The following is a 13,416-nucleotide window of genomic DNA, read 5'->3' as shown; positions in this document are numbered from 1 at the left end:
GGAGGCTGAGCCCCAAGTGCCTTCCACAGCCCAGCAAGCAGGACACCAGTAATAAGAGCCAGGGACGCTTGGATTTGGTACAGTTTACTATAATTGGTATATTCATAAAACTATGTAAACTCCACAAAGTAAACAGTTCATCTTCTACACTAACCAACAGATTGTCCGTCATGACCTTCCAGCACCCTCATTATTTTAGACATTTGTACATTTCACAGAAAGTAATAACCATACAAATAGGATTATAATAGATTTTTTTAGGGAAGGATATTTTGGTCCATAATTTTTATAAAAAGCGCGCACGCGCGTGCACGCACACACACACACACACACACACACACACACATTTTCCTCTTTGGTAAAAGAGGTTAACACTCCCACCCCCCACCCCAGTTAACTCACAAATGAAGCTCAGATTAAAACCACTGAACATGAGGTACAGCTGAGGTCTGAATTAATCTAGAATTAGAGACTACATACTCAAGGGGAAAAATCATTTCTTGCAAAATCAGTTCAGTTCCCGGTTGTCTCAGCTGAAAAGCACCATTTCGATTTGCCCTCTGTCACTTTGTGAGGGCACACTTCAAACAACTGTTACTGTTTTTTTTTTTTCCTGGGCACAGTGGGAGTCACTAAAAAGTGCTATTTCTGGAGAAAGTCATGAAAAGTGTGGGCTTTTGACTGCAACAATATTTTAAATTTGAGCTACAAAAATGTCTGACAGTGGTCCAGACTGTAATTCCTGTGCCCCCTTCATTTCAATTTGTTGGGAGAGCAGTTTTGGTTGCTTTAGTAAGTCGTAGCTCTGTGGACCACATCTCCCCCTGAAGTGGAGTATAAGGAAGCAGGCAACTGCTGCGGTGGGTTTAAAAAAAAAAAAAAATCCACACGCATAATTGCTAAAAACAAAGAATCCCCCACTCTGCTGTGCTTTCTCATGCTTCAAGTAAATTCATTTCTTCCAGGAGAAGAATGTTAAAAATGCTTTTAGTTCTAGTTATCGAAGGAAAGGAAAGCCGCACGAACAAGTTCACGTTTGAACAGACCTGCTGCAAACAGTATCAATAAAACACATTTCATAAGTGGACGTAACTATTACATATACGCTTTTGCAACAGCTGCAGTTCCCCAATTAACCTCTGCGAGGCACTAACATCTGACAAAGCAAACTTAAGTTACTTTAATTTTGCAAATACGACTCCGTAGGGATTGCACATTTTACATCAAAGCAGTTCAATGTCACAGTGAGAGAAATGAAAATCCCATTGAAAATTTTTTTTTTCCTTTCTCGAACCCAGCAAAAACGAACAGACCTAGTGCTCTAAGTGAGGGTCGGAACAAAACCAGCTGCAGTTTTGTAAACAGTTTGAGAGGCTGTTCTAGGACTCCACGGCAGGCGCTAAGAAGGCACACGCGCGCGCGCGCGCACGCCCACCACGTGAACAGCCGTCTCCCTCCTCCCGGCCGCTCGGTACCACGGCAGGCTCCTCGCCCGCGGCGCTCACAGAAGGGCGCTCACGGCCGCCTGCTGGATGGGCTTGAGGCAGTCTCTGGGGGCTGAATAACCATCGCGCACCACGGGATTCCTCCGCGCCCTCTGCACGTCCGCATCTCTGCTCTCCACGCTGGAGACGCTGGTGGCCTTGGGCTGGTCGTAGGCCCCCAACGCCGGCAGCGCATAGTTCGCCCCCGCCGCGGGGCAGCCCCCCGAGGAGAGGGAGTGCTTGTGCGCAGGCGCGGGCACGCGGTAGCCGCCGCGCGCCGAGAAGGTCTGCGCCCTCCGCACGTGGCGCCCCACGATGGGCGTGGCGTACTCCGGCTCCGGGCAGGGCGAGGGCAGCGCGTACTGCGGCCAGCCGGCCCGCTGCGGGCAGTCGTAGTGGGCGCCGGCCTCGGCCCTCACCCCGGCCCCGGCGGCGTCCGTGTCCATCGGCCGGAAGGTGGAGCCTTTCCTCGTGACCGTCCCAGTGCCAATCATGAGAGGCTGCTGGTAATCTAAATCAAATAAGCAGATGACATTTCACTGGACACCCCCGCGGACGCGCGGACGAGCCGGCTGTTTGCAAGAGGGGCTGCTCTGTGGAGGGTCAAGGGGGACCGACTCTCCCCCAAGTGCCTAAGGGGGACCAGACGCAGCCAGGAAGATGGACCTGCAGACGTCCCAGATGGGACACAGGGATTCTGTACCCAAAATATCTGTACCCAAAATCAAGACTGGCAGGAAGCTGGAGAAGGAAGAGGTTGCGAGGAAGATGGAGCTGCAGACGTCCCAGATGGGACACAGGGATTCTGTACTCAAAATATCTGTACCCAAAATCAAGACTGGCAGGAAGCTGGATAAGGGAGAGGTTATGCTTCGCCTAGGTGGATGGGGGAAAACCCTTCATGGAAGAAGCAGTCCTTAACCTGACTCTTGAACTGCCAGATTTTGGAGGTGGAAGTACTACTGTGTGGAAAGGGAGGAAAGAACAACTGAAAATAGTAAGATTTGGCCAGAGTACGAAGGACATGGTGTCGTTTGTTTAATGGGACACAAAAATCAAAGCAGTAGTTTGGGGCCTGATGACGATGGCGACGCTAATGATAATCAACAAAGCTAACATTCCCTGAGCCCTTATTCTGTGCCAGGTGCTATTTTAAGATGTTGAGATATGAATTAATCTAATCCTCAAAAAACCTTGAGGTAGGTATACTCCATTTTACACCTGGTGAAAATGAGGCAGAGAGAGATTAAGCAGCTTTCCCAAGAGCACACAGGGGGCAAGCAGTAGAGCCAGGATTCAAACACAGGCCCCAAGTGTGTGCTGTTCACCTCGGGCTAGGTCAGGGAGGCGCTGAGTCCTGTGAAGTTGGACTTAATTCTGTGGAAGCCTACTGAGGAGTCCAACCAAGAGGCTGGCACAGAGGTAACACTGGATGGAGGCAGAATGAAGAAGGAAATTTTAGAAAGCGAGAACTAAAAAGCAAACAAATGAAACACAGAGGCCACAAGCTAGGGAATGGCAGTCTTGGAAAGGCCACACTTTGGGGACAGGTCCAAGGAATTTATTACCAGTGGCATGTGGGGCATGGGCAGAGGGGGTGCCCCGGGTCCTTCCGAGGGGTGAAGCCTCTGAGGACTAGGAGACCTAGTTGGGAAGTGACTCAGGAAAGGACAATGTGGACCGTATGTGGTGAGATGAGGGGCAATGAGTTCGACTTTGACACACTAAGGGACTGCTGACTCTTGGGGGCTGCTGAGAATGCCAGCTGGAGGTGGTGGGGTGGGGGGTCGGCATGAGGGCAGAGTGGACAAACACTTGAGGGGGGGGTCTGGGGAAGGCCCTGGAGTGGGTGAGATGGTTTAGGGGCAGACAGCTTGTGATGGGGGCAAGAGCATTTCGGGGTCCTGCACACATCAGGACGCTGGGTGGGGAAAGAGGCTGTACAGAAGCTGATGCTGAATGAAAGGAAAAGGAAAGAAAAGAGGGTCCCCTCTCCCCTTGCCTCATCTTGCAAAGGAGAACGGGAATTCTTGAGTGACTCAGTAAACTCAGCTGACTTATGTCTGGCAAAGGGATATTTAAGCTGCTTCCATCAGCCTGGACTAGAGGATGAGTTGTGGTTGGTGCAGTGATACTCTTTCCTCAGGCAAAGTGGCTTGGCTACTTTCACAGAGAACTTCTCAGACTTGGCTATTCACTCATCACCTGGAGACTTCAGGGTGACAGGTCTGGGAGTCCGCATTTCTATCACCCCCCTCCCCTGCCCCGTGATGCTGACCCTGTGGGTCCTGGCACCGCTCTCAGGGAAGTGAGACGCTAGAGCAGAGCCACTCAGACCCCTGCGGATCTGAGACCTGTTTAGAGCGCATCTGCAGAGTGCTCCGTACAGAAATTGAGAACAAGGTTTAGAAATGCTTAGCAACTTGACAGAATAATTTTATGTCCATGGAATCTAATTATAAAAATAACTAGGTTTTGAATATTGAGTGTCTTTTTAAAAAACTTACCATTTTTGCTAATTCATGTTGTTTTTTGCAAAAGTATCAGTCCATTATGGATTGGAAATAAAATTATAAAAAGCACATCCTTCCCACAGAGAGTTGGGCAGCTGGTCTCTGGACAAGTTCTCTCTACCACTGGCTGCTTTCTTTGTCTCTTAGCTCCCCTTCAAGGGCAGGAGCTATATTTATATGTCTAGTTCCTCTTTCCCAGTGCCTTAATCAAAGTCTTGAGAACCAAGATGGATTAATTAAGGGCTTCCAGGTTCTAGTAGTACTCAGAACATATGGGTTTATCTGTATCCCCCACAGCTGGAAGCAACTGGGGCTGAACTGGGTTTTGGAGTAACATCTTAGTGTCCGTTTATAACTGTGCAGCAGGCAGAAAGAACATTTCTTTATATACTGCCGATTTTTTTGGCTCCCATCTCAACAAAAGTACCTCCTGCTCCCATGAGCAGCCCCTCCTACCTAACAGCACTGTCTGACATGGAGGCTTGATACTTACCTGCCATATCACTTGTGATGAGATCTAACTTTTGTGCCGTCTCCTTTTCGTTATCATAGCTGATGGTAAATTCAGCTGACTGATGTCTGGCAAAGGGATATTTAATCTGCTTCCACCAGCCTGGAATAAAGATAACATGAAAAGAACTGACGTTATCAGATAGGCAACGCGCACTCTCCGTGAGGAACACGATGCCACCCCTGGACAGCTGGCTGCGATCAGTGCGTGGTCATGTGCATGCTGAAAGACATGCTGGGGCATTAAGGACGACGACAAGCAACATCCCCACCAAGTTTTCCTCTGTGACTTCAGAATTTATTTGTGCATCCAGGAGGTCCGGGTCATCCCATGTTGGGGCATCTGGACGTGGTTTTCTGTAATCTGCATTCATGTGGCACTCACGGCCCAGAGGGAGCAGATGGCTGGCTCTGAGACGGTACACAGCCTGTGCTGTAAGGATTCTCTGAAATGTGGACACAAACCCTAGTCTAGTTCTTTCCCCACCCTCCCAAAATGGAAAAGGCTGGGAGGCCTGGCATCTCTGAGTGCTGGACTTCATCAATGGAGGTTTTTTTTTTTAATTGTTAACGATAACATATATACAGACAAAAGAAGGAAAAACCAATGATTTTCAAAGTATACTTCAACAAGTAGTTACAGGACAGATTTCAGAGTTTGTTATAGGTTACCATTCCACTATTTCAGATTTTTCCTTCTAGTTTTTCCACTCCAAAACACTGGAGGCTAAAAGAAATATATTTTTCTTTTTTGTGAAAAGTAACAGTATATACAAAAAAGCAATAAATTTCTAAGTACATTGCAACAATTATTTGTAGGACAGATTTCAGAGTTTGGCTTGGGTTACTATTCCACTATTTTAGGTTTTTACTTCTAGCTTCTCTAAGATACTGGAGACTAAAAGAAATATCAATGTAATGATTCAGCAAATAGATGGGGCTTTCTAACTTCCCCTTGATGACCATGTGCTAGCCTAAACTCCAGAGGCCACGAAAATGAATATCGATAAATGATGGGGGTAATATTGAATAAAAGTAAATAGGCCATAAGAACTCTGAATTAAAATAGAGTAAAGACATAAGTGATTAGTAAATTCCTTCCTTCTGGATTTGCTAACTCCAAGGCTCTAGATCTTACTATTTTTTTAAAAACCAAGTAAGTGTGGGCCATGAGACTAATTGTGCTTTCAATAAGCACATGCTGTCACTCACCCAGAGACAGAATAAAACTGTAGGCAGAAGTTCCAACCAACCTGTTTTCTGAGCCTCAGCTGATCCGTAAAGATTTCCCTTTTTCTTCCTCCTATCAAGAACAAAAGTCTTACTAAGTATTTATTTACAAGTCACTTTGTATCTCTCTCCCTCTATAGGAAGCATAACAATACTCAACTCATAGGATTGTTGTGCAGATTCAATGAGATAACAGTCATGTGCTTATAACAGCATATAAATATGCAGAATTATATACAGCTATATCTCACTTATAAAGGCCACAGTATTTTCACTAGAACGGTGTGTGCTAAATCTTACTTGACTTTCATATATCCTTGAAAGCAATCTTATTTTATTTTCTGACTAGCTGCTGATGCAGTAAATAAAATCTGATTATTTTAGAAAGTAATTAAGCCCAACACTTCAGATGGAAAAGCGTCAAGATAAAAAGTAAGACAGCCAACACAATGCCTCAAGACCATGTACTCACACTTCATTGCTACTCAGTACACCCCAGTCCAAAACTGAAGAAAATATTAAGCTAAGACAATTGCTTTAGCTCAGGAATACCTATGTGAAGCTTAAAACTCAGATCTTTTGTGCCCTTTCACACTTTTGATCAGAAAACTATTTTTAAATTCTATTTGCACTAATATCCACATTTATAAGTTCCAGAGTGTTTTAAAATAGAAAAAGAAATTCTACTGTAATTAATTACACTGCATTGTATTCTTAAAAACGGTTAAAATGGCAAAATTATGTCTTTTATCACAATAAATTTTTTTAAAAATTAAAGTATAAATAGAAAACTTCAGAATGCTTTCCATTTTTCTTTTTGCGTAGAGCTGAATATCTAACATTTGTGAGAACATGGAGTTTTGGATTCCGGGAGAGACCTAGAGCTTGTCTAAGGAACCCTCTTTAATTTATATCTGAGAAAACCAGGGAACAGAGCCCAGGTCTCCTGTCTCCCATTCCAGTACCCTTTCCACTCTACTGAGAAAAACACATACTTCAAGGGGAATATGTCGGTTCCAGACAGGTCTCCAACAATGCTTATCAGGTAAGTCTATATCAAAGGCTTCTCAATGATCAGAACTGTTTATAAAATAATACTTGAGAATAATACTTGAGAATTTCTGCCTCCACCCAAGTTGTTCTTGTAACATTTTATCTTGGAAGAAGTAATGCTGCTTTTCTACCCATGAGTGTCTGCAGAGTAAACTTTTTGATCTTACGACTTGTTTGCGCAGTTAGAGAAGAAATTTGGAAATGTGAAGTCACGTACATTCTCAAGGCAGCAAAGACTGCCATTCCAGCAACCAGCAGGGCCACGAGGAGCACGGAAGGAATGGCAACAGCTGTGAAGTTTACTCCTAAAGAGGAGAAAATCACCGCGTTATGACTCAAGGAACTGTACCCAGATTTCATTATATAAAGCTAATCACTGATTTGAAAGGGCTTAAACTGTTAATATATTGGAAAAGTGAATCCATACTAGACATTTAATGATATCTGAAAGCATAAGGCAGGATGCAAAGTTTAGAAAAATAAAATTTTTCTCTCTGTTTTCAAAGGCAACTAACAGTGTTCCTCAGGGATTAACATTACTAAGACCTTGTTGCTTGGCCTACAGTGGATTCCAACAATCAGAATCGAGGGAGCCCACCCAGTCAGGACCTGTGTAGACAGGGAAATGATTTAAACACAGCGCGGCGCTCTTAGCCTGGCTCAGGAGATGGTGGGCGGGTTTGGGTTACTGGACAACAACAGAGGCTCAGACAACCCTGGCTGCCCATTAGCAGAGCTTTGGAACAGTGGACTAAAAGGAAATGCAGCCTGCTGACCTCACACTGCGTTTCCATTATGCTGCATGTTTTCAGTTACCTCTTTCTGCTTTAAAAAGGGAGGGGTCACTTAGCTACTGAAAAGGCCCCAAGTTTGTAGAAATCATGAAAACTAAAAGAGAAATGTCTTTTCGTCACCCTTCTTTATGTGTGACCCTGGGAAGTAAATAAAGGGATGTTTGGGATTGCAGATGTAGTTCTATAAAGGGGAAGATGAACTTTAGAGGTGAACAAAAATTTATATAAATTAATGGCATTATCTATATGAGTGAACATTTGGGAAAAAATCTAACATCCAATGATAGGGGAATGACTAATGATGGTACACCCATATACTATAAAACCATTAATAATTATGTTGTTAAAGTACTTAATAACATAGGAAAATGCTCATAATGAGGCATTAAGTGAAAAAATATGCTATGGAATATATGGTACAGAAGATACATACACTTCCATTTTTGTTTTTAAGTTATAAGTAGAAAATAGCTGACTAAATACAGTGGAATATGAATAGTGATCCTGATAGATGCTGATTTATGGGGGATTTTTATTTTCCTCTTTATATTGTTCTAATCTTTCCAAATATTATAAATTGATATGAAATTATTTTATACCCTGAAAAAATAAATGTACTGTTATTGTTCATTGCTTGAACAGCTTAAACATTTACATGTTCAAAATCCAAAAAGTATAAAAAGGTATGGGATGGAATGTTTCCCCCCTACCTCTGTTCCTCTCCCAACAGAATACTAAACACATTTCTTGATGTTTTCCAGAGATCCTTTATGCATTGAAAGCAAAAATATGTATTTATTTCCTTTTCCACTCTTTTGATACAATTGGTGGCATCATATAAAGATTGTTCTGCCCCTTATTTTTATTAAGTTGTCAGTATATCTGAGAGCGCTTTCCATATTAGTAGCAAAAAGAATGGTCTCATTCTTTTCTTCATGGCTGCAGCATATATCATTGCATGAATATGCTTATTATTTTATTTTTCCTTAAAATATTTGCCTAGTGTTTGAAGGGCACATAAGTTTTTTCCAGTCTTTTTCTGTTTACAATGTTGCTATAAATAGTTGTGCATATACATCAATTTACATACGTACAAGCAGTGCTGGATGGCCTGCCTCACACATTTATGTAACAGAAAAGTACACTTGTTGGAGTTAATGTTATCCTGGATGGGATGTCAGTTAATGCTCTTTATTACGCCACAAAGCAATAACTGCTCTACCTGTGGGCATCTCTTCCGAGGGGATGAGCTTTGTGATTGTCTCATCTTCTCTTTCATTTGAAACGCTGGTCCTTTGACTTATTTTGCGCCACACAAATGAGTCATTGCCTGAGAGGGAAGGGATGTTGGAAAGCCACGTTAGTGATGCCAGTCTGTGAGAGATTCAGGGAACTCAGGGACTCGCCCCGGGCCCTACCTACCTTGTGTAATTTGGCAACCAAAGAGCTCCACTTTCAGAGCTATCCTCTGGTGCCAGGTCTGCGGGATGACCCGCACGTATCTGGCCACGATGGGTGGGATGAAATTGTTCCGCACTGGGTCCCGAAAGTTTGAGTTGCCCTGGAACACCTGCAGAAAGAAGGCATTTTGACCTGAAGGTTGTTATTTTTAGGTTTCTATCAACCCATTCACATTTGGTTATACAAAACCAAAGTAAGGATTCTACATCTTGTTACATTTTTTTGCACACTCGATATCGAAGATGCAAGGCTTTGCAAACAAAGACCACGTTATCTAACTTGGTGATACTGCTATCTGTTTTTCTTCCTTAAATTTCATTATGGATGAAGTTACAATTGTCCAGGCAATAGCCAAAATGTGGAGACAACCCAGGTATCCATCGGTAGATGGATAAACAAAATGCGGATTATATATATATAAATATATATATAGAATATATATAATTTAATTAACATAAATAATATATATTTATATATAATTTAATTAAAATATAAATATATATATATATATATATAATGTTCAGCCATAAAAAGACTGTGTGGGTTCCCCTTTTATGAAACATCCAGAATAAGTACATTCATAGAGAGTATATTAGAGGTTATCAGTGCTGGTTGGGGGATGGGGAATGGGAAGTCATTGCTTAAAAGGTAACGAGATTCTGTTTTGGGTGATGAAAACGTTTCAGTAATGAAGGTGGTGGTGATGGCACAACATTGTAAAACTAATTAATGCCACTGAATTGTACACTTAAAAATGGTTAAAATGACAAATTTATTTTATATCTGTTACCACAATTTAAAAAAATTGCTCAGGTGTTCTTCATCTTTCTACATTAATATGACACTACTGACTGACACTCTCAAAAACACAAGTAGTGAACTCTTACTGCTGCTTTCCCCTACCTAATTTGTATATCTAATAGCATACTGTACCAGTTTGAAATTTTTATGTTCCCCAGAAAACCATGTTCTTTCAATCCTGATCCAATCTTGTGGGGCCAGACCTACTGTTTAGGGTGGAACCTCTTGATTACATTGTTCCCATGGAAATGTGACACCCCCAATTGTGGGTGTGACCTTTTGATTAGATGGATATTTCACGCTGCTCATTCAAGTGGACCTTGATTAGTTTACTGGAGCCCTTTAAAACGGAAGACATTTTGGAAAAGCACAGTGAGAGCTGAAATAGACACAGACATTTTTGGAGTTGCTTGGAGTGCCAACAGAGATGCTTGGATAGCCAATATAGAGAAAGCTGAGACACAGACATTTGGAAATAAAGAAGCCCCAGGAGATACCAGGAGCTGAGAGAGCCGATAGAAGATAGACAGGAATCAGGGCCCAGCAGACATTGTCATGTCCCTTTCCATGAGATGCTAAGCAAGCCAGAACCTGGAAAGAGCCAAGGGAAGCTTAGAGAAGAAATCCAGAGTTGCCCCAGAGAAGCTAAGAAAGGACCAGCAGATGGTGCCATGTGTCTTCCCATGTGGCAAAATAAACCTGGAAGCCAATCAGCTTTTCTTTGGAGTTAAGGTATCTTACTCTTGTTGATGCCTTAATTTGGACATTTTTAAGGCCTTAGAACTGTAAACTTGTAACTTAATAAATCCCCTTTATAAAATCCATTCCATTTCTGGTATTGCATGGCAGAAGCATTAGCAAATAAAACACATACCAATACAAATTTCTAAGCCCAAACTCTACCACATCACACTGAAACAATCATTTAAACATATCAAGTTTCACTTCTCAAGAAAATCACAAGTAAGTCATTCCTGAAGTAGAAAAGAATTAAATCTCAAAGATGTTTTAAGGCTTTTATTGATACTTTGCTTACTCTTGCATGCTCTAGGAAGTACCACCATTGTCTTGTTTTAATGAAAAATAGAAAGTAAATACACTCAGGAAAATATATGGAGGCCTGATCGCCTACTTAGCTTTCTTGAACCCAGGGTTTTCCTTACCTTTTCTTCATTATTCACAATGCCTTTATAAGTCCTCCACTTGGAGTTGTTGTTTTTGAAGTTCATCACAAAACTCTTAACGTAGAAGTTGAAATTCGACTGTGTGGATCCTGTGGTCCTGATTCCTTATAAGAAAATATCATTTATAGGTCAGTTTTCAAAATATATTATGTATAACCATATCAGAATTCAAGTTTCATTTTTTTTTCTCACTTGAAATTTCAAATTACGTTATAGGCCAACTTTCTATTAGTTGCATTTTAGAGACCAAATGACAGATGAGTGCTTGCATCTAAAAATAAGTGGTAAAAAGCCTTCACCATTGAGCTATCATCTCTCTAATCCGTATATCCATAAAAGAGGTGAAAGGGAACACTGGGGCTGAAATTTGCAATCTACAACCAGTTTCTTCTCACAGAAATAATGTGGGGATTTGTGACATGTTCAAACCATGTCATACTCTGAGTTAGAGAGGGTATCTATGTTAATCAAAAGCATACTTTCAAGAAACGGAACATGGCTCTACATTTTCAGTCAGTTCCCTCCAGCCTCTCTGTTATGCCTTAATTAAAAAGGTGATATCTAATTGATTTCATCACATTGGTGCTAGCTTCAGAAATCTCTTATGACAAAAACACTTAGAAAGACATTTTTGATTTACGTAGAATTTTTAAGAAACATGTATATTCATGCTGAGAAAATTAAAAATAAAGAATGGAATAAAACTCACCTATGATCTCAAAAAAAAAAAGGTGATATCTATTCATCTAACTTATGGACAGATCAGTAAAACATATGGATTAAAAATCAATCAATAATAGGAGGAACAAATGTTAAAATAAATTCAGTAGATTGAAATGCTAGTGATCAATGAAAGGGAGGGTAAAAAGTATGGTATATATGAATTTTTTTCTGTTTCTCTTTATTTCTTTTTCTGAACTGATGCAAATGTTCTAAGAAATGATCATGATGAATATACAACTATGTGATGGGAAAAAAAAGAATGTTCATATTGTCTGTTGATTGGTTTTGATAAAAATTTTTTTAAAAATCATACTTTAACTGGTGGTCATTTTGCATTCATAAAACTGCTCCTGCACTTGCTTAAGTACCTGTTATTTTCTTTTTCTCCCCCAAATCTATCTCCAGCCACTCTCGTCTGTGGTTGGTGCTGCTGTCACCTGAAGCCCAGGAGGGGCCTTGATCCTGAAGCTGAGCCTGGCCAGGAGACCAGTGAACTTGTTCTCCAATCTCATTGACCCACTGCCAAGAGGAAGAAGCTCTGATTTGCCTGTCAGGTTCCAAACTCAAGGATTTGCTGCAACCTAAGAAAAAAAGCAGTAAAACCTTTCAGACATAGATATAAAATGAAAACAAAACAAAAACAAAAACGTACTCTGTTCACCTAGAATTACTCAGCTAATTTACTTCCACTCTGAAACTGAATCAAGTAATACTGTTTACTAGCATTCTTTGGACCCAGACTTGCACTGGACTCATTTTATTATAGTGTCTTGAAATTCTTCTGGCTTTTCTTTTTAATAGACTTCATCAAAATCATATCTGTATAAGTGCTAGCTGTTTGTTCCCATTGTAGATTTTTTCCCAACCTTCTAAATTCACCCTGATTTCAACTGAGTTAAATGTCTTAAAGTTTTAAAATGCTGAGGTTCTCACTGTATAAGATTTGGGATCAGATCTTATCCTTGGCATCCTTAGCACATATATTTAGGGCCTCTGAAGATCATTAAATTGTCCTCAGCACACCTGTCCATAGAACCTTAACTACACCTTGTCTGAGACAATGTGGAGGCAGCAAATAAATGCCATACTTCTTTTCCTGGGAAAAGAAGACATATTCACATAGTTTTCCTTGAAATATTTTACTTTCTGCTGAGGAAGAACGCTCAAACAGAATATTTTCCATGAGGGAGAAGCTAAAAAGTCTTCATTTTATATCTCTGTGCTCAATAACTATATTCAAGATAACCACAAATCAAATTGCACTATTTAAAAGTGTTTTCTCCATTAAAATTTAACATAAAGGGAACCCATCTTAAAATAAATGCCATTTCAATTCTCATTCTTTGTGGCAGGAGTTTAAGGGAGGTTAGATTTTAAAAGAAAAGATTTTCTGCTTAATGCTAATTGGGCTTTCTGACTTGTGTATTTTTCTGTCACAGTGTACTTGGTGCTATGCAGCCTGAAGGGAAAAATCCTTTAAACTCTATCATGTGAAGGATATGAAGGATAAAACTGGTTTTGTTTCTACATGCCAGAAATGTCAAATCTGAAATCACTTCTAAAATTTCCATTGTATGCTCTAAGAGGGAAATACATGCTATTCTCCAGTGAAATGTAACATAATAGTATGCTAACGATAGACAGAAGCCCCTGAAATTGAAGA

General features: G+C 41.0%; 1 protein-coding gene and 1 long non-coding RNA gene across 5 annotated transcripts in view; one reads left to right on the top strand and one right to left on the bottom strand.

Moving 5' to 3' along the window:
- Nucleotides 1-13,416, bottom strand: part of DCBLD1 (discoidin, CUB and LCCL domain containing 1) — an 88,519-nt gene that overhangs the window by 20,569 nt on the left and 54,534 nt on the right. For 2 of the 4 annotated variants that reach the window (XM_077162744.1, XM_077162742.1), the window contains exons 8-15: nt 12,122-12,334; nt 11,010-11,134; nt 9,007-9,154; nt 8,807-8,914; nt 7,008-7,095; nt 5,761-5,810; nt 4,491-4,610; nt 69-1,995 (exon numbers count right to left, since the gene is read on the bottom strand). In XM_077162744.1, coding sequence (XP_077018859.1) covers nt 1,502-1,995; nt 4,491-4,610; nt 5,761-5,810; nt 7,008-7,095; nt 8,807-8,914; nt 9,007-9,154; nt 11,010-11,134; nt 12,122-12,334 — 1,346 coding nt within the window. In that variant the 3' untranslated portion in view covers nt 69-1,501. Of the gene's footprint in view, nt 1-68; nt 1,996-4,490; nt 4,611-5,760; nt 5,811-7,007; nt 7,096-8,806; nt 8,915-9,006; nt 9,155-11,009; nt 11,135-12,121; nt 12,335-13,416 lie in introns of those variants that run through there. The other 2 variants (XM_077162743.1, XM_077162745.1) reach the window with 2 other exon arrangements.
- LOC143685123 (uncharacterized) lies at nt 3,280-7,324 on the top strand. The gene is made up of 3 exons (XR_013176387.1): nt 3,280-4,942; nt 6,563-6,782; nt 6,973-7,324. It is a non-coding gene; the product is annotated as an uncharacterized LOC143685123 (long non-coding RNA).

Source organism: Tamandua tetradactyla, chromosome 5, assembly GCF_023851605.1.
Source record: "Tamandua tetradactyla isolate mTamTet1 chromosome 5, mTamTet1.pri, whole genome shotgun sequence".
Taxonomy (NCBI): Eukaryota; Metazoa; Chordata; class Mammalia; order Pilosa; family Myrmecophagidae; genus Tamandua; species Tamandua tetradactyla.
Note: the sequence above shows the minus strand (reverse complement) of the source record. Positions and strands in the feature narration are given on the sequence as shown.